Source organism: Magnolia sinica, chromosome 15, assembly GCF_029962835.1.
Source record: "Magnolia sinica isolate HGM2019 chromosome 15, MsV1, whole genome shotgun sequence".
In the NCBI taxonomy this organism is placed as follows: Eukaryota; Viridiplantae; Streptophyta; class Magnoliopsida; order Magnoliales; family Magnoliaceae; genus Magnolia; species Magnolia sinica.
Genome location: NC_080587.1, coordinates 6,371,225 through 6,398,483, shown reverse-complemented (window position 1 = coordinate 6,398,483; position 27,259 = coordinate 6,371,225). Strand labels below are relative to the sequence as shown.

The following is a 27,259-nucleotide window of genomic DNA, read 5'->3' as shown; positions in this document are numbered from 1 at the left end:
GGGGTGCTCACCTTGTGAGAGATACCATATTTCTTCATTAAGCTCTCAAATGGTTTATTACAGAAGTGTGAGCCCCCATCACTAATGATGGCTCGAGGCGTTCCGAATCGAGAAAGGATGTTTTCTTTTAGAAATTTAATGACCGTGCGATGGTCATTAGTTCAACACGGAATCGCTGCGACCCATTTAGTGACATAATCTACGGCGAGCAAAATATACAGATTTCCAAACGATTGGGGGAATGGTCCCATAAAATCGATGCCCCAACAATCAAATGCTTCAATGATAAGGATGTGATTCAAAGACATCATATTTCGACGGGACAATGCTCCCAATTTCTGACAACGCTCATAAGCTTTGCAAAACTCATAGTGTCTCTAAACATAGTGGGCCAGTAAAATCCACACTGTAGAATCTTGGCCGTGGTCTTTTTAGCAGAAAAGTGACCACCACAGGCCTGTGAGTAACAGAAGGAGATGACGCTTTGATGCTCATCGTCTGGTACACATCTCCTTAGAATTTGACCCTCAACACAGCGCCTGCTGCTGCCGCCGACGACGGACAGACAAACTGGCTGGGAACCACGGTCCCAGCCGTGGGCCCCAACATGATGAGTGTTGATCATTAATACCGTGCATTTCATAGGGCCCCTTTTTAAGCAGTGGGCCCCCCAAACTCAGCCATATACGGATGCTCAAGTGGCCCATACGACGAAAACAGTGAGGATTAAATGTCTGCCATTGAAACCCTTCCTTGAGTTGCAGGAAGTTTTGGATCAGTATGAAATTTGTTTTTCCTCCTCAACTTAGGTCCACGTGACCTTATGAATAGTTTGGGAGGCAAGTAAACACCACCATGGGCCCCTGGTCCACGTGACCTTATGAACAGATTGGATGCAAATAAACATTACAATGGGCCCAGGTTGGGTGGAAAATAAACATTACTATGGGCCCTTAGGTCTGAGTGACCTTATCAATGGGTTGGATGGAAAATAAACATTATGGTAGGCCTCACATGGGACCCACTGATATATGTGTTGTAATCCACACCTCCCATTAGTGTGGGCCCCACCATGGGTATGTACCTCATCTATGCCATCCATCCTTTCAATCACCATGGGATCCACCATGATGCATGAGTTTCATCCAAACCGTCCAACCATTTTAGAGACCATTTTAAGGTCCATTGTGATGTATGCAAGGCCCATGTGACTAGGCCCATCTTGATGCATTTGTGGCCCGTCGTTGAGGCCCACCTTGATATATATATGAGACCCATGTATGAGGCCCATTTGATGTACTGGAGGCCCATCGATTAAGGCCCAATAGGACGTACATAAGGCCCATTGTAGTGTGATTCCACCATGGTATATGTGTGATTTTATAGCGGGCTATGCCTTGGGAGCAATGATGGTTTGATGTCCACATTGTAAGGATGATGTTGGTTAAATGTCTGCATTATCACTCTCCCTAGGGCCCATTATAGGCCCATACCTGTAGCGTATAGGCCGTCTTGGCCCATCTTCATTTTGATCAGAGCCATCACCACATAACATGTATAGTATAGATCAATGATTCATGATCATACGCATCATATGTATGCCTGATATGAGAAGTGACTGATCATAGCATATGCCTTTAGGCAGATCGTTTATAGGCTCCCTGATAGGCGGAGTTGCCCCACATGAGCGCTCGGTACGCGTAGGATTGTTGCATGTCTGATAGTATGATTCATGCACTTGTATTTGTGTGATTGTGATTATTGTATGCCCTAATGACACCAGGGCCATAGTCTCCACAGACACATCGTGGGTGGCTGGATTGGATACCAAAAATATTGTTACTAAGCATCGAGGCGTCATAGATGTCTCTAGGTAAAAATTCTTAAACCTGATGGTATTGGAGGATGACTCCAACGTCGAAGACCGAGTGGATATATGAGCGCACGAGGGCCGAATACCAAGAGACTGCGTCTCCCACTGTGTTGTGGTCGGTTGGAAAGGGGTGTGGCCTTACTCACCCGAGGGTAGGGGGCAATACTAGGTTGAGTTCGACCAGCTTGCAAATGGGTCCGCTATTAACATGCCGGATAGGTATTGACAGACTATTGGTTAGGCGGATAGTGAGGTTTCTTACGCTTACTTGGACTGTGTGGCTAGGAGAGTGACAGTGCCATTTAGAGTGTACTAAAACCCGGTGATTATCCATAATGAGAATCGTACTGATATATGATGAGGATTGGCATACTTAAGCTACATCTCGCATTGCATGGCCATGTTATGGCCGATAGCATTCATATCTTGCACTGCATAGCTTTGGTACGGCTAATTGCTTTCATGTATTTATCAGTATGTTTCTGCATTACTCTGACCTTGCATTCTGAGTACGCATATATTGTGCACACACCCACACCACCCTCTGAGCTTTTTATAAGCTTATGCATGATTGATGCGTGCAGGTGATGCCAGGACGCCGCCGTAGCATACTAGCAACAGGAGCATGCGGTCGAGCTTTGGAGTTTTCGTTATTTGCATTGTCTTGTATTTTCCTTCAGATGCACTGTATTTCAAAGTTTTTAATCGTAGTAGATTTTGTGATGGTGTTCTTGTGGTTATTGTTCGTGGGTTATGCTTTTGGTTATGCTCATTACAAATCAAATTGATGTTTAGAAATCCTCCTTATAGCATCTCAGGATCGGAACCTGGTTTATAGGTACCGGGAGCCGAGAATGGGGTACTACGGAGGCTGTCGGCGCCAGATTCGGCGATCGAAAATTTTGTGAGCCTGGTTTCCGAGTTTGGGGTGTGACACACATTGCCTAATCTTCATATCGAGTTTGGACCTCTCGTCCTTTGGTACGTGAACGGATGCCCTGCATCCAAACACCCTAAGATTAGGGTATGATGGATCCTGTCCAGTCCATACCTTCTTAGGCACTTCTCCATTTACGGGGCTAATGGAGACCTGTTTATCAGATACATTGCTGTGTGCATTGCTTCTCCCAAGAACGTCTTGGGCAATTTCGCATGGGATAACATACATCTGATTCTCTCTACAATGGTGTGATTCATTCACTCAGCCACACCATTATATTGGGGATCTTAGGAACTGTCTATTCATGTCGTATACCCAGGGACTTGCAATACTCATGAAAGTCACCAATGTATTCACCACTATTGTCAGTGCGGATGCACTTCAATGATCTACATGTCTCTCTCTCAACCATAGCATGAAATAATTTAAACACACCAAAGACCTCGTCCTTAGATTTCAAAGTATAAACCCAAACCCTCCTAGATGCATCATCTATAAAAGTGACAAAATACAATATCCCACCCAAGGTTTTTGTCCTTATAGGACCATAAACATCAAAATAAATCAAATCTAATGCATGTACTTTATTAACATAAGAAACAAATTTAATAAATAAAACTCTATGTTGTTTTCCTGATAAACAATCAATACAGGTTTTGAGAGATATACCTGTCACGTTTGGAATGAGTCGCTTTCTCGCTAATAGCTGAAGCCCTTTTTCACTCATGTGGCCTAGACACTTGTGCCGCATGTCAATAGCTAAATCTTCCGCTGCATTCAACCCACCCTTACACATACTGACACTTTCCTTGTAAAGGGTGCAACACTTCTTTCCTCTAGCTGCGATCAACGAACCCTTAATGAGCTTCCATTGCCCACTTGTAAACCGGCTTTCATAGCCATCATCATCTAACCTTCCCGTCGACATCAAGTTGAGGCGAAGGTCTGGGATATGCCTCACATCCTTGAGAACCAATGTACAGCCCATATCGGTCTTCACACAAATATCGCCGACCCTTTGATATGACAGAATTTCTCATCTTCACGGTCCCATAGTCACCTGACTTGTAGCTTGTGAAAAAGTTCCTGCGTGAAGTCACATGAAAAGAAGCTCCCGAGTCAATTACCCAGTCGGTATCCTGACTCGTAGTCATGAGACATATATCATGATTTGCTTAATGAATAACTACAACATCGCCATTTAAAGCAACCGCAATGGAATCTGATTCATCTTCCTTCTCTTTTCCTTTTCCTTTCTTGTCCTTATTTTTACGACATTCATGCTTATAGTGGCCCTTCTTGCCACAATTCCAATATTCAACATCCTTCCTGGTACTCGACTTGCTTCTTGATTTATCTCGAGCCTTCCCGCCCTTTCTATTCTTTTCTCTCCCCGTTCCTATGTCACGAGGGCCTCTTGCTAAGTAGACCACTGAGACTTCCTCCTTGTCTCCTCATTGAAGAGACAGCTAGTAACTTGTTCCATAGAAATCTTTCCGTCTGGCGCGGAGTTACTTAGAGACACTACCAATGTCTCCCAACTGTCAGGCAATGACTAAGTAATAGCAAAGCCTGCAATTTATCATCCATGACCATCTTCATAGAGGAGAGTTGGTTCACTATATTGCTAATCGCATTCATGTGCTCGGCCACAGAACCACCATCTTTGAACTTGAGATTCACAAGTCACCTTATTAGAAAATTTTTATAACCAGCTGTCTTCCTCTTATACAACCCTTCCAATTTCAGCCATAGGCTAGCGATTGAGATCTCCGTAGATACATGGTGGAATACGGAATCGTCCAACCATTGTCTAATAAACTCCACCCCCTTCCAGTCCATCTTCTTCCAATCATCATCAGACATATCCTTGGATTTTGCTGATATGCTTAAAATTGGAGAATATAAATCCTTGCAATAAAGCAAGTCTTCCATCTTAGCCTTCCATATGGTCTAGTTAGAACCATTAAGGCTAATCATCCTTGATGAGCCACCTCCCATAATTCAAAACCGATCATACCCGTTCAATGAACTCAGCTCTGATACCATTTTGTTGGGGGCCTTGCACAAAACCTTAGGATCTAGCCTCCCAAAACAAACCAGAATTATGGGATAATAAAGCAATGAAATAAATCAAAGCATAAACCACACCACACAAGAGATTTTTACGTGGAAAACCTTTAAAGAGGTAAAAACCACGGGACTTCATCCAAATCAGCAATCCACTATGAAGTAGAACGTTACAACCTTCTTTACGTACGCAAGAGAGGATAAACAATAAGAGAAATAAAGAAAATGGAGAGATTTTACCAATTACGAGGACGTAGAAGTGCTGAGATATGGTAGATCACCTCTACGAGCATAGCCTCCCTTCCACAAGCTTCCTCTCTCTCTTTCTCTCTCTCTCACCTTTAATGACCCTAATCCCTTTAGCAAACCCTTACAAAACTTTAAGAAACCCTCTTGCCTTATCTCTTGAATACCCTAGAAAACCTTAGAGACCTCCTATTTATATTTTAGGAAACTCTCTTTCTCACCCTTGCGAAAGTCGCCTCAAAATTTCGAATCCCGCACAAAATCGGACTCAAATCTACGTAACAAGGACTGGCCGTGCTGGTTGCAGGACTGGTCAAGCATTGTTCACTTGACTGGTCGAGCCGACCCTCGACTGGTCGATTACTGTTCATAGAGCTCGCTGGACTTTGAGTCGAGTGACCCATGACTAGTCGAGCACTGTTCACTTAACCGGTCGAGTAGGCTGAGGGACTGGTCGAGCAGCGTGGGGATTCCACTGTTTGTGGCATCCGAACTGCACCTCATCTCCTCTGACCTGAGGAGGAAAATTGCATCACATCAATCACTTACAGCTAGACAGCGATCTGGTGAGTCAGGCTTGACATCTCTTGGGCATCAAGTTTGGGATCAGCGTGCTGCCAGCTATGTCGGTGGAAGCCAGGCTTTTGCAGTGGTGGGGTGTGCATTCTACCAATAGCAAGTCCTCTCAAGCTTGCAATCTGGCCCCGGGTTTTCTACTGTGGGAGATTTGGAAATCCAAAAACGCAGCACGATTTGAAGGGAAGTCAACATCCATCACTGCCATGTTGGCGCGAGTCTGACAAAGGTGGGGAGTACACCTCAAATGCATTTCGAGATTATTGCAGGGAATAAGGAATCAAGCAGCAGCACACTGCAACATACATACCACAGCAAAATGGAATTGTGGAAAGGAAAAACCACACAATCCTCAACATGACGAGGACCATGTTGAAAGAGAAACGCTTACAGAAGAGCTTCTAGGGAGAGGTAGTTGCATGTATTGCATATCTGCTTAATTGGCGTCCCACAAAAAGTGTCAGATTTATGACACCATAGGAGGCATGGAGCAGCTACAAGCCAAGCATATCATACCTTAAAATCTATGGGTGTGTTGCCTATGCTCAAGTTCCAGAAGAAAGAAGGAAAAAGTTCGATGATCGTGGCAAGAAGTGTATCTTCATCGGCTATAGCGAGAAGTCAAAGGCATACAAGCTCTACAACCCACTAACCAATAAGCTGGTGGTGAGTAGAGATGTGGTGTTTTGTGACGAAGAAACGTGAAAATGGAACGACGAAAATTCGGCCAAAGAAAAGCAGGTCGAGGTCGAAGAATACAAAGAAGAGAGACATGAGAATCAAGAGTAGATGCCCACAACACCTTCGACTAAATCATCTGCACCCAAAAGTCCAGGAGTACGTTCCATCTCTCCTAGAAGACTCCATCAAATCAAAATTCAGCCAGCACATCTTCATCTAGCTCTCCTTCACCTTTGGATCCTATCAAAATGAGATGCCTTAATGAATTTACACCAAAACTGAGGAAGTAAATTTGCTTTACCTATATGCGAATCATGAGCCTCTTACGTTCAAGGAGGCAGTCAATGAAGAATGCTGGAAAACAGTTATGGAAGAGGAAATCTATGCCATCGAGAAGAATCATTACTCGGGTTGGGCGGAATTTGGAGTTCGTGGCATCCCATCACCTGATTGCGAGCCACTGAGTATCGTGCCTCGAGTGAGGCCGAGGCTGAGCTCGATCACTAAGCCTAGCTGTCAATTTGAAAAGGCATTGGTCATGGTCTTAGCCTCATTGGGTCATGCTTTGAGAATTATTCTGCGAACCGAGCTAATTTCGGTTGCTCACTCGACTTGAGTTGAAAAAAGCTCGATTCTACTTGGTTCAAAGTTGAGTTCAAGCCGAGTCGAGCTGATTTTTTTAGCTCGAAAATGAGTTCGAGCAGGCCCCAAATTGACTGGACTCGGATCGAATCCGGCTCGAATTGAACTCAGATCGAACCAATTCGGTGACTCGATTACCTTGCCATTGATGTTGCTCACCAAGTGTTTGATAAAATGACTCAACTAAGTGTGGCTAGTGGCAAGGTTTTACTTGGTTTTTATGTTGCTGGCAATCTTTGGGGGAATCCACCTAGTCAGTATTGGTGCATGACGTGCACCAAGTATATTTGAGTGTGGCTAGTGGCAAGGTTTTACTTGGTTTTTATGTTGCTGGCAATCTTCGGGGGAATCCACCTAGTCAGTACTGGTGCATGACGTGCACCTAGTATATTTGAGTGTTGGATTGAATACTCAATCAAGCTTACTGCGTTTACAAGCTTATGCAAGGTTTTTAGGGCCTGTTTGGACGGTGGGATTAGGTGGGATGGGTTTTTAAAAAGGTAATAATGATTGTTGTCAGAGAATTGTCTTAATACCATGGGTTTTCTAATTTCATCGGCTCCCATGCCATGGTGTTTGGATGGCATGGGGATGAAAGGTTTTTACAACTCCTATTCCGCATGATGTTAGATGAGAGGTTTAGATGGTTGCATTTTAACTCCCATCCCATAGGATGTTTGGATGAGAGGTTTTCTACAACTCCCATACTAACTACGTAGAATATAAACTTAAAACGAATGTGGTATGTATATATTTATATATAGATATAATTGTTGGGGCTGTGGGGCCCACAGATGGGCATGACAAAGACATTCCGTTCATCTTTTTTCAAATCTGACAATCGGTCATGACTTTAAAACTCAGGTGGGCCACTCCGTACGGCAACCATGAGTTCGTGTACGGGGGCCTCTATGGTGTATCATGTATGTATTTAATCAAACCCGTTCACAAGGTGTGAATCATCAGGATTATCAAAACTACAATAAAATCAGCCTGATCCAAAACTCATCAGCCCACAACGCCTTAGACGTTTCACGTGCAATTTTATATTATTCCCATCTGTATGGCCCATATGAGCTTTTGTATCCGTCTGATCTTTTATAGATACCGGTGGACAGAAGGGTTATCACCTTGATGGACGGAGTGGATTTCATGTATACAACACGGCGGGCCCAACTGAGCTCGGATGTTTTACGCGATCCGTAAAACAGAGGTAAGTGACTATTCCGAAAAGTGAATGACTGTCAATACAGCATGCAGTTCCTCTAGTTTGCATGTGATGCATGCCCTTGCAGATCTGGTATGTTTCATATTTCTAATTGGATTTCTTTCGCTCTTTTGTTCATGTTGAAGGTTGGATTGGAACAGGGTCTCAAGATGCTTAACATCTTCAAGAACTACGAATCTGACGTGTCAATCCTTGATGACTTCGACTTCCACGAGGATTGGCAGAAAGCGATGCAGGAGAGGAAGGCCAGACAGCAAGCAAACCTGGTGGCTGCCCCAGCAGCCGCTGGCATTGAGCACAGGAATCCAGTACCTTTCTCTGGAGATTTAATGAAGCAGATGTCAAAGAGCTTCGCACAGGTGGTCCAGCTGGAAGACAGTTGCAAGGAAGACACCACATCGGAAAACCATTGCTTCTGTTTCACATACAGGGGGATTTGAAAGTGCAATCCAGGTGTTTGTGGAAATGCCTCAATGGCGAACTCGGCTCGATCTTGGCTCAAACTCGGCCCGAGCTGGCCAGTCAGGCTCGAGGACCGACCCGAGCCGAGTTTGAGCTGAGGTCAGCCAGTGGCGGAGCCGAGTCAAGCTGAGGCCAATTCGACTCCATGTACACCCCTAGTGCCATCCCATAAAAGTGGGAGTCCCATATGGGTGCATGATCCTATCAGTCCCTCGGGTGGCTCCCATAGTGTAGATACCTTGCCCAATAATCATGCCTATTCACAAATTTGGCAGGCTGCCCATAGTTTACAAAACAAATGGATGGCTAAGACAATTGATTAAGTTTTCCTTCGCTGTCCATTTGTTTCTAACATTGAGGCGCACCTTTTGAGTGGGCAGGCCTAGCTTTTAGGCCAAGGCATCTACATGGCCAGACCCTCAAGACGGGGCAGATTGGATCTCACACTTGTCTCTCAGGCCAATTTTACCAAGCCAGTAACCCCAGGCTGCAGTTTTAGTGAGCCAAACTATCACATTCACTATCACATATGAGGCCTCAATGTTGAAATGCAGTCTACCATTAAGGCACGGGCTCTAACTGTAGACACGGTTCTTAACAAGGCATATAATGTGTGGAGATCTGAGCACGATTTCATGCATGTAAGAAGTTCAATTTGAATCAACAAAAAGATAAATGGATCATTTTTAAGAAATCAAACTTACTAAGCGTAACACGTTTTGCATGGAAGGCACAAATCATTCCGTCTTCGAACAAATGGACCAAATAATCTTCAGCTGCCTGTAGAAATATCACCTACTTAGATGAAGTAATGCACATATCTATGAAATGTCAAATTCAAGAACAAATCTTGGCAAGAAGTGGACAAAATGATCTTAAGCCCCACAGAAAATGGAAATATCGTCCCCTTGGATGCACAAGAGCACATATCTTATAGAAGTTCAAATTTCAACTAGTAATAGTGGCAGAGGAATTGTATGATCCTCGATGCAAGAATATGCGTCGCATCCTCGAGTCTTCAGTTTGTATTAATGGAACCGCTGGTTCAGTCACTTAAATGGTCAGCCCATAATGATTTGATGAGCACCATTTTGGATGAACCATACCCCAAAATTCTTCCAAAGCGAAAGACTTAAGCAACTCAAACCTTTGACTGCCTTTTCAATGGGTTGTGGAATGTTGGCATCTAACTAGTTACAGTCACCAATACTGGGGTTGGGTCATCCTACGAACAAGAATTTAGGGGCATGTTCCATCCACTGTGGGGCCTATCGGACCTACAATCTGGATCAATGATGTAAAAATAGAACACCTAAGGGATACCATCACTACAAGAAAAGGGGGCTTTAGCCTCGGTTTAAAACCGTGGCTAAAAAGGTTAAAAACTAAGGCTAAAGCCTTTAGCCTCAGTTTTGCCTCAGTTATCCAAACCGAGGTTGAAACCCCCGTGGCTAAAGGCTTTAGCCTCAGTTTTAGCAACCAAGGCTAAAATAACTTTTATAGCCTCGGTTCTTCAAGTGAAGCTAAAAGAACCTTTTTAGCTTCAGTTTTCTCGAAATGAGGCTAAATCAAAATTTTAGCCTCCATTGTTTCAAACTGAGACTAAATCCAAATTTAGCCTCAATTGCCTCCAATTGAAGCTAAATCTATTTTTAACATCGGTTCTCAACAACCAAGGCTAAAGCCTTTAGCCATGGGAGTTGTAGTCTCAGTTTAGGTAACTGAGGCAAAACTGAGACTAAAGATGGATTTAGCCTTTGTTGGCATCAACTGAGGCTAAATTCACTTTTTAACCTCAGTTCTCAACAGCTAAGGCTAAATCATTTATTTTAACCCATTCATACACCTGTGCGTAGTCAGATCTACAACATTTGCTACAATATTTTAATGGGTTTTTCCTCTTAAATAAAACCCAAGAAAACCCAGAAAGAGTCCATTCTCAGGCAAATAGACTTGAAATCCCAATCCATAAAACATGAAAAAACAGAAAGAAAAGAAAAGAAAAGAAGAAAAACAGAGATTGGTTTTCTCCCTCAGTCCAAGAGACTTGAAATCTCAACACAAACAGAGAAACCATGGAAATAAGATGGAAATCTCTCTCTGAGTTTGGCAAAGAACTCAAAAAAGTCAGGTATTAAGTTTAAACTGCAAAATAAAATCACACCGTAATCCGTTCTCCCAATGATGGATTCCCAGCATCAGCAATAAGCCTGCGTGCATATTCTGTCATTTCAAATGCCTCCACTGCATAAACATGTCTCTGAGCAGTTTATAGGTCTTGGAGAAGGTGACATGCAGCTGTTTCGATTGAGTTCTCCGGTTAGGCGCATTGGTTTTTACCTTGAGCGACCACTCATCAAATCCATGCCATGGGTTATTCTTAAGATTGTTATCTGCAATGTACTGCAAATAGAAAGATTTAAGATTTTGAATTAACAGACTACATGCTATGATATATTGCAGTAAAGCAAAGTACCTACAGAGACCTGCATCACAGAAATTGGAGGTATGGGAGGATGGTCGATTTAGGAGTTAGGACAGATCTAATGGAGAAATCTCCCAAATGATCTATCAAAATTTTCACCAAAAAAAAAATATACAAACAATAAAAGGAGAAGCAATAAGCATATTCAAATTACCATCCAATGAATCGGTCATTGCCAATGTTTCAAAAAACAGTACTACCCAAAATAGAAATGCCAAGAGAAGCAACATAATGTGTTGTTTGGCCATTGATATGAGATATGTATCTATGTTTGCCTGAAAATAGAAACACAAACCATGTTAATTAGACATTCAAACCGTGTATTAGGTAGGAACTACCTGGCAGATCATTTGGCCAAAAACTCAAGATGTTTAATCATAGGACACATGTAAAAAAACAAATGGACAATCTTAAAAAACTTGCAAGCTCTCTCTACTTGTCAGTGAGATAAGCAATACATCCATAATATTTCTTTTACACAATCTAAGAGCTCGAAAATGGAATTATGCTCCAGTGAAAAGATGATCCATTGCCTCTACTTGCTGTTTTACTTTTTTTCTGTCAATGAAACTGAACATTTCCTTTTCCCATGTTTGTATGGAGGCGAACAAGTTAGCCGAGTGGAATGATGAGAGGATAATTCACTACTAGGACTCATTTGTTCCCTTCATAATCAATTCCATTGATCTAAATAAAATTCACTTAAGGAAAAGGAGTTTGTGTAATGTCACTAATTTTGTACTCTGGACATAGGCAGAGGTTACTTCAAATGTGGTGGTCTGGATCATATCGCCAAGGACTGTGCCAAGAGCCCGACTACAAAGAAGCAAAATCCTAAACACATCTTTATTTTTTTTTCCTGGTGAGCCATTCAATGGACCATATCCTCAGTTAAACCCTCCCTCCCACTCTTCTTTTTTCCTAAGAATTTCTACAATTGGCCAAGTTTCTCATCTAATCAGCAGTTCTTTGGACAATCAAGGAGAAGAGAGAGATGAGTAATCACCTGATCACATGAGTATGACAAGTTCAGAAGGGCATATGTATCTTAAAAACTAGTCCCACTGGAAACCTGCAATAGTAAAAGGGAAAAATGTGTTAATTAAAGGAGAGTACACAACAAATAGTCTTAAAAAGGCTTACAATAGTTAATAGGATCACAAAATCCATTCACAAGAATTTTATTTTCAACTAAAAAAAGTTATAATTCATAAGAATTTATTCTTACTGAAAGTCTTAAGAAATCATCATTGAATAATCAAGATATTTTTTGTTTTCCTTTTCTCACCATCTAAACATGCACTAAGACTTGACAAAGAGACTTTTGAGCATAATCTAACAGTAAGGATTTATTGACCGTGGTCGTAACTGTCACAGAGAAGACGCATGTGTATAATGTGGCCAATGTTTGTACAAGGTCAGGTCCTCTGTAATGTTTGAAGGCATAGCTCTCTCTACAACTTTGCCTGAGAGGCCCACTGTTGTTTGTGAATGGAATCCTACTTGTCCATTAGTCTTTTCACCAAGAAAGTGAGATGTACAAAACATAAGGCGGCTTCAACAATCGCATGGCCTACCATGAGAATTTCGAAGTTTTTGGGTGGATGTCCATTGCTTTATGCGCATGGCCTAACTAATGATTGCATAGACCTTACTTTTGGGGCATCACATCATCATGGTAGAATTCATTAGATTGGGATTTGGATGGCATATATACAATATGGTGGACCCACATACTAGTTGAATAAAGTTTATACCTTGGTGAATAAGCTCTAGGCATGTTAATAATTTTTTACTAACTTTAATAACCTTAACACGCATGTGAACAGAGAGTTGTAGAGAGAGCTCTGTCTACAACGTTTGCCTGAGGATCTGACCTCTTTATCACCGTCTCAGTTGAAATGTTTACAATTCAAAATTTCTGTGGCCAGTATTTACGCCCTCCTGGTTGATAGCTACACCCTTTCTCAGCTTTTAGTAATACAAAAGTACACATTGGTGCTGTTGTGCTACCAAAAACAAGAATGTACTGCAAAAAATAAAGAAAAAGAAAGGGTGTAGCTGAAAACTGCAATTTCATCCTCTTGAATGAACTCGACAGTGAAAGAAGACAGACAAATCTGAAATTTTAACTAAAATATTCCATAATTCACCATATTCAGCAATCATCTGGCAACGGAAGCCAAGAAAACAACAAATTGAAATCAGTAGATCTAGAGAGAAACAGTTACTAGCATCCGATCCAAATCCCAAATGTGAATGTGAATACCTTAAAAGAGGAGGAGAAATGAAGGTTGGAAATGATCTGAAAGTTTTGAATTTTGTAAGCCACGGGTCTCCCTTCAAATTGAAAAATAGTAAAAATCATGAATTTTGAACTACCTTAGAATTGAAATCTAGTATTTTTTAGGGGTGCCAAATGACCCCACTTTTTATAAATCCAAGATTTTAATTACCAGTTGCTCAAAATCCTAGACAAATGAGAAACAATACATTTGAAAAACAAATGAAAGTTAGCGATAATGGAAAGACAAAATAGTTTACGCGTAATTGTACTTTTATAGTATGAATAAAGATAAAATTGATTGAAGAAGAACAAAAACTGGCTTAAGAAACTAAAATTGCATTTTTCACTTTGAAGTTTCTTCTTCTTCTTCTTCTTCTTCTTCTTTTGAAAGACAACCTCAGGCAATTCATTTTTGAAGGAGCTTCCCACATGAATCGAGAACTTGGCAGTTATAACAATTGCTTTTAAACAATTATTAATCATCAAGAACCTATGTTTGGTTCCCATCCCTTGTATTCCATTGCCTACTGAGTTAAAGGAAATATAAGGCCATGATGGATCAGGTAGTGATTAGTGTCCTAATGTGGTAGTCTATGCAAGTGGGGCCTGAGGTTCTGTGACCCATATCATTTATCTGATGGGTGGCAGCAATAGGTGGAAGATGTGTTGGAAATCTCCCTTGTTGGGGTTTCTAGCCCACTGCTCTTTGTCACAAGTAGATCTGATTGAGAAAAGTACAAGGTTTCAGAGGAAAAAAGTAGAGAGAAAAAGTGAGGCCAAGGATTGGATGGCCTGGATCTCACAATAGCAAAGATATTTTTTGCTGTCAACCATTCAACGTGTGGTTCATCAGATCAATGAACACTGGACCCCACATGCACAAACTTGGCCTATCAGGACACTTTTTCTAAATGTTGCATCAGCTCTACCATGTAATTTTTCTTGTGTAGTGCGGTATGCTGGTGAAATGGAAGACATTCATGTAACAAAGATTAAGTGGTTTGACATTGATGTTGGATGGTTTTGTATCAGAGGTAAGCTAATCTATCCGCAGGTACACATGCCAGGATGATCCCAGTGGTTCCTTAGTTGGGACCCAACTGGTGAGATTCCCTTGCAAAAACAGACTGACCAACTCATCAATTGGGAATAACATAGCACATGAAGAGAATGGACGGCTAAAAAGGTCATACATCCAATTAATTGAACGTGTGTGGACATGATTGAGCCCACTTGATGATTAGCTTGGTTCCCACACATGGAATGCATTGACAACTTCTTCATTGCGATTAATGTAAGAAAAGTGGATCTCTCGTCTATTATTACCTGGAGTTGTTATTTTAAAGCGACAGGTATATATGCATGTGTAACGCACCTGATTGGCAAAGCACTCTGCAAGAAGACATGGGAGAAAGAGTGGAGAAACAATCATAAAAAGGAATGTTATTTACTTATTTGATGTTCTACCGGAGTATGACACTCCATACATCAAGACGAGATAAGGAGTTGGAAATGGCCATTTTCAATGAAAAAACAGTACATGATTGATTATTTAAATGTTCTCAAGAGCATACAAATTCAAAGAAAAGGAAAATTAAAAAAAAAAAAAAAAAAAGGGTTAGTACAAGAAGTAAATTATAAAATTCATCAGGCCCTTTCTAGGAACTGCTAAGAAACCTAAAAGTTCATCATCATCCATACAAGTTCATTGTTATGCTTTCAATATCTAGTGGAGCTGTTGTATCTAAGTGCATGTTCAAAATATGGCAGGGTACACAAATCAAGATCTATAACTGAGAAATTTTAAAAAGAGATTATATCAATGGATTAGAAGAAAATCACACTAGGCTAATTAGCAGTACTAACAGAATAAAACTAAAGGAATGACAAAGTGGAAATGGAAGATAATATTCTTACTAGGTATACCTTATAAGAATAAATAAATTGTAGGTTTAGGGACTTTGTATTGATTAATGGATATTGTATTCAAGCCTGATAAATAGCAATACTTTTGGGGAAGTTCTCCATTATTCCATAAGTTGATCTATTGGGGGAAAAAAAAAATATGATAGCATGAACAAGACATGATAGCATGAAACCATAAATCTATTGCATGGTAGTATGCAACCACAAACATATGCACATCCAATCAGAAGTTTGTTTCGCTGTAAGTCATTTAATCACCAAATACCAAGGTATTCCATAACACATCCAATCAGAAGTTTGACGGTTCTGATAATCGGATCAGTAATCATGTGGGCCCCAGTGAACGCGACACATGCAGGGATGTAAGTCGAGATAGAGAGAGAGAGAGAGAGAGAGAGAGAGAGAGGACATGGCTGCCACTCCCCTTCTCCAAACCTCTAACAACTAACAGGCAACAGTGAAGTCGATGGAAGTGGATCAAAAACCAGGATCAATCTAATTTACTATCCAGGATCAAAAACCAAAAATATAAAATAAGAAGGAAATCATGATATTTATAAACCAATGCTCTGATCCATCAAGTGGTAGTTGAAAACCTAGAAATGAAGAAATCAAACCCTAATAAAGACCAAATCAACAAAATAATAATAATAAACCTAGAAATTTAGAGGTCGAAGTTCCAATCGAAGATCCAAACAGATCTTACCACAAATTACACAGAAACATCACATCCAAGCAAGCAACCCAAGAGAAATGAAATCGAAGCTTCAGAGCTAAAATCAAAACACTAAAGCAACGAAAGAAAACCTGCATATTACACTTGACGAGATCGAGAGGCGTGATGGCCATGTGAGTAAGGCTGTAGCTCAGGATGCCACCAAAGGTGCAGGCGGCGTAGAAAGCCGGTCAATACATCTCGATCTTGCCGAGCTCGCTACGCGCTGGAACGATGAAGCCCCTGGAAACTCCATTTGAGGAAGATGGAGATGGAGACGGCGTGAAGCTAGGGTTTCTGTGGAGGAATTTCTGCAAATCTATGGCTTGGGATGAAGGAGATGAGCAGAGATAGGAAGGGAGGAGGGATTGGCGAGAGCTTACAGAGAAAGCCATTGAGAGAGAGAGAGAGAGGGATGAGGGCTTGGGACTTTGGGGCGCAGACAGAGGGAGAAGAGATGAGGGTTTGGGTGATAGAGGACGCGGATTAGATACTTAACAGGTTGAGTAGCGAGACTCGCTACTGAAGTGACGTCACCAAGTTCTGTGGACCCCACTATGACGTATGTGTTGTATCCACAGCATCCATCCGTTTGGAGATATCATTTCAAGCCACGAACCAAAGAATGAGGCAGATCCAAAGCTTTAGTGGACCCCACCACAGAAAACAGCGGGAAGATTGATGCCCACCATTGAAACCTTCCTAAGGCACACCATGATGTTTTGCGATCCACATGCTAGGATGCTAGGTGGGGCCCACTATAATTTTTAAACCTTCCTAGGGCCCACCATGATGTTTTGTGGTCCACATGCTGGGATGCTAGGTGGGGCCCACTGTAATTTTTGTGAGAAATCCACACCGTTCATCTACTTTGAGAGATCCTTTTAAGACATGAGACCAAAAATGAAGTGGATCTAAAACTCAAGTGGGGCATATGAGAGGTGAGAAATCCACACCATCCCTTTTTCTAAATTTAGAATGGTTTATAATCATTCGGCTTAAAACAGTTCCTAAACCAAAAATGTAACCATTCCAAATTTACAAATTTGTTGTAGTGGCACCGACCACCAGCCACCAGGCTCGTGGCGGGGAGTAGCCAATCTGTTTCTGTCTCTAGCTAGGAACGGACAGGATCTTTGAGTAGCCAATCTGTTTCCATCTCCACCGTCCATTATATGAGCCACCTCATTTAGGCCCAGATCAACAAATCTGGATGTGATGCATAGGTAGACCACATCAAAGAGAACTATGCAATTGAGGCTAAAAAGTAGACTTTTAGCCTCGGATGCAACTGAGGCTAAAAAGTAGACTTTTGGCCCCGGTTCCTATGCAACTGAAGCCAAAAAGTAGACTTTTCGCCTCGGTTCCTATGCAACTGAGGCTAAAAAGTAGACTTTAGGCCTCGGTTCCTATGCAACTGGTGCTAAAAAGTAGACTTTGGCCTCGGTTCCTATGCAATTGAGGCTAAAGGGTAAACTTTTCGCCTCGGTTCCTATGCAACTGAGGCTAAAAAGTAAACTTTTGGCCTCAATTCCTATGCACCTGAGGCTAAAAAGTAGACTTTTAGCCTCAGTTCCTTAGCAACTGAGGCGAAAAATGAACTTTTAGCCTCAGTTCCTTAGCAACCGAGGCTAAAAAACACATTTTGCCTCCATTTTTTCAACCGAGGCTAAAAAATTGTGGTGAAAGGCCTATTTTCTTGTAGTGCATGCATATCATTGGACCATGTAATTCCTCATAGCAACAATGTATTGCTGAACGCATTCAATACAGTTGGGATGAATTTTGATTTCATAAACCAAAATTTTGGATTTAGTGAGAAGTATATGTTGTAAGCAGTAGAAAACATAGAGATCATTGAAGGCAAGGAATTGAGACAAACTTCTCTAGACAAAGGCATATCAAGTTCTGCATTCCCCGCCATTTCAAATATCTCAATCACTCAGTACATTGTACATGTGAGACACATAGGGGATCCAGGCAGTCTAAACCATTGGCACCATTGGAAGCAACATAGCCTAATAATCAATCACACTGATGATCTCAACCAACTGGAAGGGAATAAACACATTCAAAAGAGAGCAGTTTTGTGGCTTGCATCGAAGGAGAAGATTATAACAACTGATTAGTCAAGAGGGGGATTTCTTCGACAATTCATTGCAGATTCCAGGAATAATCATGGCTAGGCTTGTTTGACGTAGACATGTACCCAAACACATTCCACTCTTTTGCAGAATCTAGAAATGGTTGTGCCATCCTGTGGGAAATGAGAGTTTCTATAATGAGGGAGTTTGTTCCAATAGTTCAAGAAATTTCGAAGGAGCTAAATGCAAGAGTCTCCGTTCCCATTAACGCTCCAACAAGGGAAGTTAAAGGGCTCTCCTTCATGACCGTTCTGAAGTATTATCAAGAAGTTGGCTAGTTGCAAACCAAATGTAGGCTAGCAAGATCTACCGTCACCCTAACAAGCCATTCAATTGGTTGAGAAACTCCCACGAGTAGTTTCAAATTAGGCTACATGATGGCGTCCAAGTATAGGAGAAACTTTTGAGCCAGCATCAATTTACGAAAGATATGGATAGAAGGTGATTCTCTCCTCACCATTCCTTGACTAGAGCAGTGTCCCCCTCCCTAGCATCTTAACCTTAAGGGAGCAGATTTCTTCTCATGAAGATAGACATTGGGTAGATTTCTCATATTCACCTTGAAGCAACTATCTTAGCATTTGTTTGGCACATTTGGGAGCTAGATACGACAATCTCATGTATTAGGATCATAGTTCTAAAGTTGTTGTGGCTTGACTAGCAACATAGTCAACTCGACTAGACGAGGTTTCATGACCATAAGCCTTACTCCATTGAAACCGTCGACTCAAAGTGACTCAAACCAAGTCACTTGGGTCAATGCAAATCTGGGTTAACTATTTTGTGGGGTTTTTTTTTCTTATAAAGATGTAAAAGATTGAACTCGGAATTGAATCTTCATGTTGACTCAATCCACATAAACAGAATCAAGTCAAGTCTTCAGTTATAGAAATTAAAACTATGATGGCAATCATATACCAAACACTTGATGTGTGTGTTTGTGTTTCCCTTCTCTACTAAGGCTTCCCTTTTGTAGGTTTTCTTCTTTATATTTCTCACTTGTACATAAAAGAATAATAATGATATTGTAACTAATTGGTATCCTTATTGTGCAAATAGGAGATCTGATCTAGAAAGAGTATATAAACCTTTTCAATATAAATATATTTGTATCTCTTGTATTTCTTATCTTTGGTTTTGCTAATGCAGTATTAGGGTGAGTTGAATCCTGTTTGACTTTGTTCATTTTGCTTGTTTATCTTATTATGGTTTCATCTGACATATGCTTTGCGCATTATACTCTACTAGCTTTGACATCGAAAATTACAAATCGCATCTATTTTGGGATCAAATCTTTTCCCATCAAAAGACTACAATTGTGTTTATTTTGTATTTTCTTTACTTGCATTTAGTTTATCAAACCCACCATCCACTGTTGATTTAACCTTGCTTTATTCACCGCTTACCAAGTTTTTGACATGTCTATGTGAGAGTTGCACCTTGGAAAACCAATGCCAATTTTATCCATTGATTACATATTGATGATCTTGAACATAGATCATGATAATCATGGGTCCTTGATGGATAGATTGCAATGCAATAGTTAATGTGAAAGTGTCTTAAACATATGTGAACATAGGTTAATGGAGAAGGATTTCATTGGTTATCCTTGAGAACTTGAGATTGGACACCACAATCATTGACCAAGGGAGAGTTGTGGGCCATGGATCTTGGTACTCTATTGTGCCAGGACCATCTAGCAAGTTGCTGGACAAACCTACGGTTATTAGCATTATTATGTGGTCATCTTGTGCGAGGGGACTGATGACAAGTCAAGAAAGTCTCCACCATCAAGCACAACGACATGTCGGTGTGTGCCTTGCCCAACCCCACATAGGAGTGTGAGTGTGCCATGGGAGTAGGCTCCTACTTTTGGACCTATTGGACACTTGAAATGGTGGATTGAGTTCAAGTCTCTAGATTAAGAGGCTTGTCATACGTGGACTATGATCGACTTAAGGATGTACCGGATCGGATTAATCCATAGACTTAAGGGTGCGTGAAGAGTTCAAGATCTTGATTATAGGTACTTTGGCTCACTTGACGAGGTCATGTGGCCAACAAAAGACAGTGTAGCTTGGCGCAGCCATAAATGTTCACTGAGGCTCACATGGTCCAACAAGGGATCCACTGATTTCCTAAGAAATTACTTATGTCTTAGATCTTGGGGATCAAATGTTTGTTAAGAGGTGTTCCATTGAGCTTGCCACTTAAAGGGTTTTAAAAGCTTTTACAAATGTTTTCAACCATTAAGCTTTTGTTTTAATCGATAAAAAGGTTATTATTGCACCTAATGATGATTTGATGGTTTATATATGGTGTTCCGCCACTTGATTTGCCAGAAGATTGGTCATGATAGTGAAGGGATTGAGTTATATATAGGCACATAAGATAAGGCAGGATTACATGATTTAAATGTAGTAGGGCATGTGGAAACTTGTGGATGGTAAAGTACCACAATTGGTGTCTCCCTAAAACCCTAACTCCTTATATATAGATCTCGTCCTAGAGGAAGAGGGGAAATGATAGAATCTCCCACATCACCCCTGGGCATTAAAGTATACCATTTGCTTCCCACTTCCTTCACATCACGCATCATGTGTGGGGTCCACTTGAGTGAAGTGCCCTATGTGTTTCCCTTGGCCCTACTACAAGGGTTGACTTGTGGCTCCCATACTCTCCTTTGTCTAGGATAAATCTGAAATAGATCTCCTATGTTGGAGGATCAACACTATCAAGTGATGGTTCATCAATGACATCGATCAAGGTAATCCTAATCGTAGGATTTATGTTTTTCATTCTTAGAAACTTGAGAATATCTTAACAAGGATACATAGTGATGTAAAATCTAAAACAAGGTTTTTGAACATTGTCAAACTCCACTTTGTTTTGCTAAACAACACTAACCACTCAACAACATGCTCAACATAATGTATATTTTGATATTAGGATGTAGATTTTGGCTTCCTTGATGTGTTAGAGTACACAGTCATTGGTGTGCATACATTACAATGTATTTGACTGTGAGAGTACACATATTCAGTTATCCTATGGTGCACCATGTCCTTCAAGGTAATGGTGCATCTTTTAAATTCAATTTACATTTATTTTAAGCTTATCTTTTATAACAAGTGGTCTATAAATAAGGGGGGGGGGGGGGAGAGATGGAAAAAATATTTTCCCCCTCTTTTCTTCATCTCCACATCTTCCACAATGTACTCTTGAATTTAACATGTTATCAGAATCATAATAGCTTTCTTATTTATAATCTCTCTTATTTTGTTCTTTTCCCCATTTTCCATTCTTACAATTTGTCATGAAGTTTTGAAGGGCTGTTACTAGCATATTTGTCAGGAAATAAAAAGGGCCTCATCATGTGCCGACAACTGTCAAAAGTGTTGACTGATTGTCATCCAACCATCTGAAATGATGTCGGATCATCATAGAGCCACCATAGGCGTTGAAAAATCATAATGCAGCCACTAGAGATGCTATCAGGACATTCTATGGCCATAAAAAATGCTATCAAAACATTCTAAATCCCCCGGATGTGTGGTCGCATAATACAACAGCCACCAGAAAAATGATAAGTTCTTTGCTAGCAACCAAAAATGCCTGTGACTCACATCAGCCAACATAAGTGCCTACAATTCGAATCCCATCCAACACAATCATTAGAAGTACAATTAGCTTATTCCGTAGTCTCCAAAATCTAGCAAGCTTGACATGTAAGATATACATGCTCTAGAGTGTTAGAGTACACTGTTTGTGATGTGCATGTATTACAGTATATTTTGGGTGTGAGAGTACACATTCAGTTGTCCTATGGTGCACCACATCCTTGGAGATAATGGTGTGTCTTGCCGATTTGATTTCCATTTATTTTAAACTTGCCTTTTATAACAAGTGGTATATGAAACCAGTGTTGCTTCAAGAATGCTATTCATTCACTACGTATTTGCCAAGGAGGTTTGGGGTCTTTTTTTTCTAATTGTTCAGGTTACTATGGGTGTTCCCAAAGACGATAAAGGAATTTCTCATTGCTTGGCACAGCAGCAGGATAGAGAAAGAAGGGAAAAGGTTGTGGCGATTAAGTTTCTTAGCGAGTCTATGGGCTTAATGGGGGGAAAGAAACCATCGTTGCTTTAGGAACAAAATCAGTGGACCGGTGCAAGTGTTCAATAGGGCAATTCTTAATATGAAGGAATGGGTGGAAGCATAGATTTTTCATTCTTCTCTCCTGTCCTTTGGGGGGCGTTTCACTGGGTGTAGTTGTATTTTTGTATATTTGCATGCTTTGGCTTCAGCCTTTTTATAATATATCATCATTGTTCAAAAAAAAAGTGGCATATGAATAAGGCTGGTAGAGGGAACAAGATGAAGAAAATATTTCTCTTTTCTTCATCTCCACGTCTTCCACAATGTATTCTCTTGAGTTGAACTTGTAAGATTTTGATTACTATTTTCTTTTCTTTGTTTGTTAAGTCATTGTTATCTGGTGGTAGACTCTCAGGAGTTTAAACACCTGGTCAAGGGTTCGAGTACCCATAGGTGGTGAAATCCCACTATGGCGTGAGTGTGTGGGGGTGTGTGCGTGTGTTAAAAAATAAAAAATAAATAAATAAAAGGTTCATTGTTATCTATTATGGGATGTGGTTCATGTATTTACTACACAATGATGCACTCATTTCTACATATGTTATCCGTACCTCTCAACCATTTTCTTCAAGAGGATTTTGGATGTGAGTGACATTCTTATAACTCAATGGTTCTCTAGTTCTATTAAACCCTATTGTTTTGAATAAGGTTGGTTTAGTCTCACATAGAATAGTCGAGATTTAAAAAAGTGGAGCTTAGATTGTCTAAGTTAACACTGAGTCGACAAGGATGCAACACCTTGTATGCCCAAGAGATCTTATCTAGTAGGAGTTCCCTAGCCTTTTATCATTTCTAAAATGGAGAAATGCTTCAATTTTCTTAGAGCACTATAAGTTATAGTGCTCCTAATTGCATTTAGTTGCATTGGGGCTCGTGGACTGTCGTATCCATTGATCTAGATTGTTCATTGGGTCCAACAAACATTCCTAGTCTACCATGCAAGAATCACACCAATCTAACAAAGATTAACCACTCATTCAATGCTCTCTAATTTGGACAGTCAAGATCATTTACATATAAATAGGTCCAAGCAACAATTTGATCCATCTATTTGTTAGAGATCATGATGGATTGTTTATCATTCTAAAGAATCCTTTTGTTAGGCAATCATAGCCACCCCATCCATGTCCTAGAAAAAGGAAGGGTATGGAAAATAAGTCCAAATCAAGGATGGATTGGATCATCCAATCAGTGCATTTTTTGAATGGTAGCTTGAGGAATATTTTCTGAACTTAATGCATAGTTCAGATCGATTGATTGAACTGTCTAACTAAACTCAGGCAACTAGGAGCACTATAAGTTATAGTGCTCAGAGAGCATTTCTCACTAAAATTCTCATCATTTGTCTTTCGTTTTAGTTTTGTTAAAACTTACGAAGGAAATCCCAAATCCAATATTAGTTTTTCATTAGTGAAGTTATGCTTCCAAATACACACTTTTTGCATCAATTTGAGATGGAGTTTCAAACATATCATTCATGTACCTCATCATATCAAGGGAGTTAGGGTAGTTCATTTATTACATTCTTTTTCTCCCAATGTCAACATGTCAATGATTACGTTTATGTAGAGTATAGGAAGGTCATTTTTAATTCTCTTAGTTGATGATTTATATTGAATGGAGTTTACAAGGCCCTATTCATAGAAATGAGACTCGACCAACCTCTTTTTAAAAAAATCTAGTATTTTCTGTTTGCTTTTAACATAGGCATTTGCTCCAAACAAAAGTTTACTACCCATCATTTAAGGTAAATGATGCAAAATTAAATAAATGAATGAATGAAGAATGTTGTAAAAATTTAAAACTACATTAGAGTATTTAGCATCAAGTTTAGTTGGAAAAAGGTATTCCATAATGGCAACAGTGGCCGTAATGGTGATTATGCTTAATAAAAATTTATTTAAAAAAAAAAAAAACTATTTTGGCCCCATAAGGGGCCATTGTAGCCGTTACAGGACCGTTACACCATTACAGGTCATTACAAGACAATTCTAAGGTCAATTTTTCCATAACAGCCGTTACGACACCATAACGAGGGAGAAGGACGGTTACCACCATTACTAGGGATACCTTGAGTAGGAAGCATAACTACTTAACTTGAAACCACAAAGAAACTCAGGACCGTAAGTTGAACAACAATCATTGAATAGCATTTCAACCAATGGAAAGGAAACATAGACTTCAAATAGTTTTTAGCTGCAAAAAACAACAATGACAGATTGGCCATCCATGCTCCTAACAATATTTTGTAGTTCCCATACCTCTTGGATTGCTACTAAAGCTTCAGCTGTCCAACGATTAACTCCCCTAGAATAGAAAGCAGTTAGCTCCCTTACCTAAAACAAATTTTACAAAAAAGGACCATGAGACTAATACATGTGCGAATATTAAGACTTTTCAATGTATGAAAATCCTTATAGGATTCTTAAAAGCAAGTATCACCCAGCAATAGAAAGGAAAAATGCTCGAAAGTAAAAGCTCATTGAGAACACAAACATAACATATTCCTAAATTTGCCTAGTATGTGTTTATATTATTACATTGTTGTTTAATCCCCACTGGATTCATAGAGAATAGCCGAAGACACTCGTTGATTTCGGGGGGCCTAAGTTGTATAAGCCAGCCAGCGGTTTGTGCACCTCAAAGCTCTAACCTTTTGTAGAGTTCTCAAGTTCTTTTAATATAAAACGTTCTTGTGCTTTGATATTTCTGACATGTAAAATGGTATCAAAGAAGTTTAATTGTGTTTCACTATGATTTTGTTTTGAGTTGGATTGAGGTTGACCAGATTAGTAACCAAACCTCAAGATAGAGAACAAAATCAAATTACAAGAGCACATCTATGAGCAAATGAGCAAGGGAGGCATCTACTTTCCTAAAAATTGGATTAGGAGACTACAAAGATCTTGTAGATGAAACTTTCACCATTTCATGGAATATACGTTGTAGGAAAACCTTTCTAACAGAGCAAACCTTGCCCAATTACAACCTCCCAAATAGGAATCTATTAATCGATTGGTCCAATCAACCAAACCTATGACTTTCAAGTCACAACTTTTGAAGACTGTCATGGGACTTTTTGAAGAAATGTGGGTGTGAAAATCACCCTGTTTTAGAGCATTAAAAGAGTGTACAGCCCAAGAATCCCAGGTTCTATATTCAAGTAGGAAGTTAAGGCCAAAGCATGCTCACCCAAGCTAAAACATCAATAGTTCAAGCTAAGCATTGTAAAAGTCAAGTTCAAGTAAGAAGCTATAGCCAAAATATCCAGACATACATGCCAAAACTAAAACAGCAATCATTCAAGCCAAGCATTGCAAGAGCCCATTTGGAACCTTGTATTGGTCAATAGACTCAATACAAAACGGACCAATAATGCATTTTAAACTGGATTGGCGCAAAATAATAATAATAATAATAATAATAATAATAATAATTGTTTGAACTGCAAGCATAATGCTCAAATAGTCAAATCCATCAATCTGAACTGCCCATTCAGTCCTAACAGTGTCATATGGCTGATCAAACAATCATAACCATACAATCCAAACAAAAGCAATGGGTGAACAGACAGATACCCACACATCGAATGAAAGGAGCTGAGGAGCTGCGGGTATCAACAGCTCACAGGACTTCTGATACTTCCGTATCTCCTGAAGAGCCACAGTCCCCGGCCTGAACCTGTGGGGCTTCCGCGGCTTCCTCCCTGATGAAGGCCCTGCTCCTCCGAAACCGGTCCACCGTCAAAACTCAACAAAGACAAATAAAAATTAAAATAATAATAATTATTAAAAACACACACACACACCTGCCTGTGCATTTGCGGGTACCTCATCCCACCCACTCGCTTGACTTTCCTGTTTTATTCTAATTCTTTTTCAGAAACTTCAAGAATAAAACAAATCACCAGGAGAAAAATAAAATAAAAAGAGGATCGGAAATGAAGTAAGAGAAGTACCGAAGCCAGGGTTGGGTGAGGCGATGACGCTGGATCTTCTTGAGGTCCTGCAAGTTAGAAAAGGGGGAAGAAAAGGAAACTTGATTTTCAGGGGTTTTGAGAAGGACCCAAATAGGGGGGAAAAAGCTACACCATCAGCAGGACCACCTGAAATGGTAGTCTATGGGAAGCAGTGCAGCAGACATTGTAGCCTACACCCTACGTGATTGGAGCTGTTAATCGAGTGTCCTGAACCGTGGATTGCACCATGGATGATTATATGATTCGTCCGACCCTTGCACCCTATGAAAATGGACGGATGACAATGAAATGGCAGGAGATTCACATCAATAAGCGAAAAGTCATCAACCCAACAGGGCGATTCTGGCATGGCGGACCGTCCATGGTGGGGGCCTTAAAGACGAGTGATTCTGACCTACAGGGAGTGGGCCTCATGTATGGCTGAAGGCTTGGTGACTACATTTTAAAATGGTACCACGGGCTGCTAAAACGAGAGAGAGAGAGAGAGAGAGAGAGAGAGAGAGAGAGAGAGAGAGTCGTTCGAGCGGGTGGACGCCTTCTGGTGGGAGTTGAGAACCGGCGGCTCGGTGGTGAGGGGCGACGGGAGAAATGCTTTCTCCTCCTCGCCATGGGATTGTGCCCTCAGAGAGAGAGGGAGAGAGGGATGAAGATTGCAAAATGTTCTTTTCCCGCTAGATTTTCAGTACGTCCGTGTGCTTCAGCTGAGCTCGGGGTCCAACGGGAGAATGAACGGTCCGATGGGGGACCTCCGTGGTGGGTTGACATCACCAAGTTCTCTGGGCTCACCATGATTTATGTTTTCTATCCAGACCATCCATCCATTTGGCTATAGCATTTTTGGACATGA

General features: G+C 40.5%; 1 protein-coding gene and 1 long non-coding RNA gene across 3 annotated transcripts; both read right to left on the bottom strand.

Moving 5' to 3' along the window:
• Positions 1 to 9,261: 9,261 nt before the first annotated feature.
• LOC131228119 (uncharacterized) lies at positions 9,262 to 27,021 on the bottom strand. The gene is made up of 5 exons (XM_058223951.1): positions 26,969 to 27,021; positions 26,242 to 26,306; positions 26,012 to 26,151; positions 24,695 to 24,769; positions 9,262 to 9,498 (listed from the first exon to the last, which is right to left on the bottom strand). Exons 1-5 carry the CDS (start codon positions 27,019 to 27,021, stop codon positions 9,379 to 9,381), a joined length of 453 nt encoding a protein of 150 aa, XP_058079934.1. The 3' UTR covers positions 9,262 to 9,378.
• Positions 10,725 to 17,543, bottom strand: LOC131226644 (uncharacterized). Of its 2 annotated transcripts, XR_009161955.1 has the most exons (7): positions 16,905 to 17,543; positions 16,224 to 16,829; positions 15,675 to 16,012; positions 14,817 to 14,882; positions 12,210 to 12,275; positions 11,358 to 11,478; positions 10,725 to 11,121 (listed from the first exon to the last, which is right to left on the bottom strand). It is a non-coding gene; the product is annotated as an uncharacterized LOC131226644 (long non-coding RNA). The 2 variants fall into 2 exon arrangements; XR_009161954.1 differs by having other exon boundaries at positions 15,675 to 16,829; positions 16,905 to 17,515.
• Positions 27,022 to 27,259: the final 238 nt, after the last annotated feature.

Coding starts and splice junctions, on each gene's coding strand:
- LOC131228119 (XM_058223951.1), bottom strand. CDS start 27,021: ATGGCGAGGAGGAGAAAGCATTTCTCCCGTCGCCCCTCACCACCGAGC. Junction 24,770..26,011: donor TCCTTTCATTCGATGTGTGG/GTATCTGTCTGT, acceptor AATTTGTTTTAG/GTAAGGGAGCTAACTGCTTT. Junction 9,499..24,694: donor CTTTAGTAGCAATCCAAGAG/GTATGGGAACTA, acceptor ATATTTCTACAG/GCAGCTGAAGATTATTTGGT.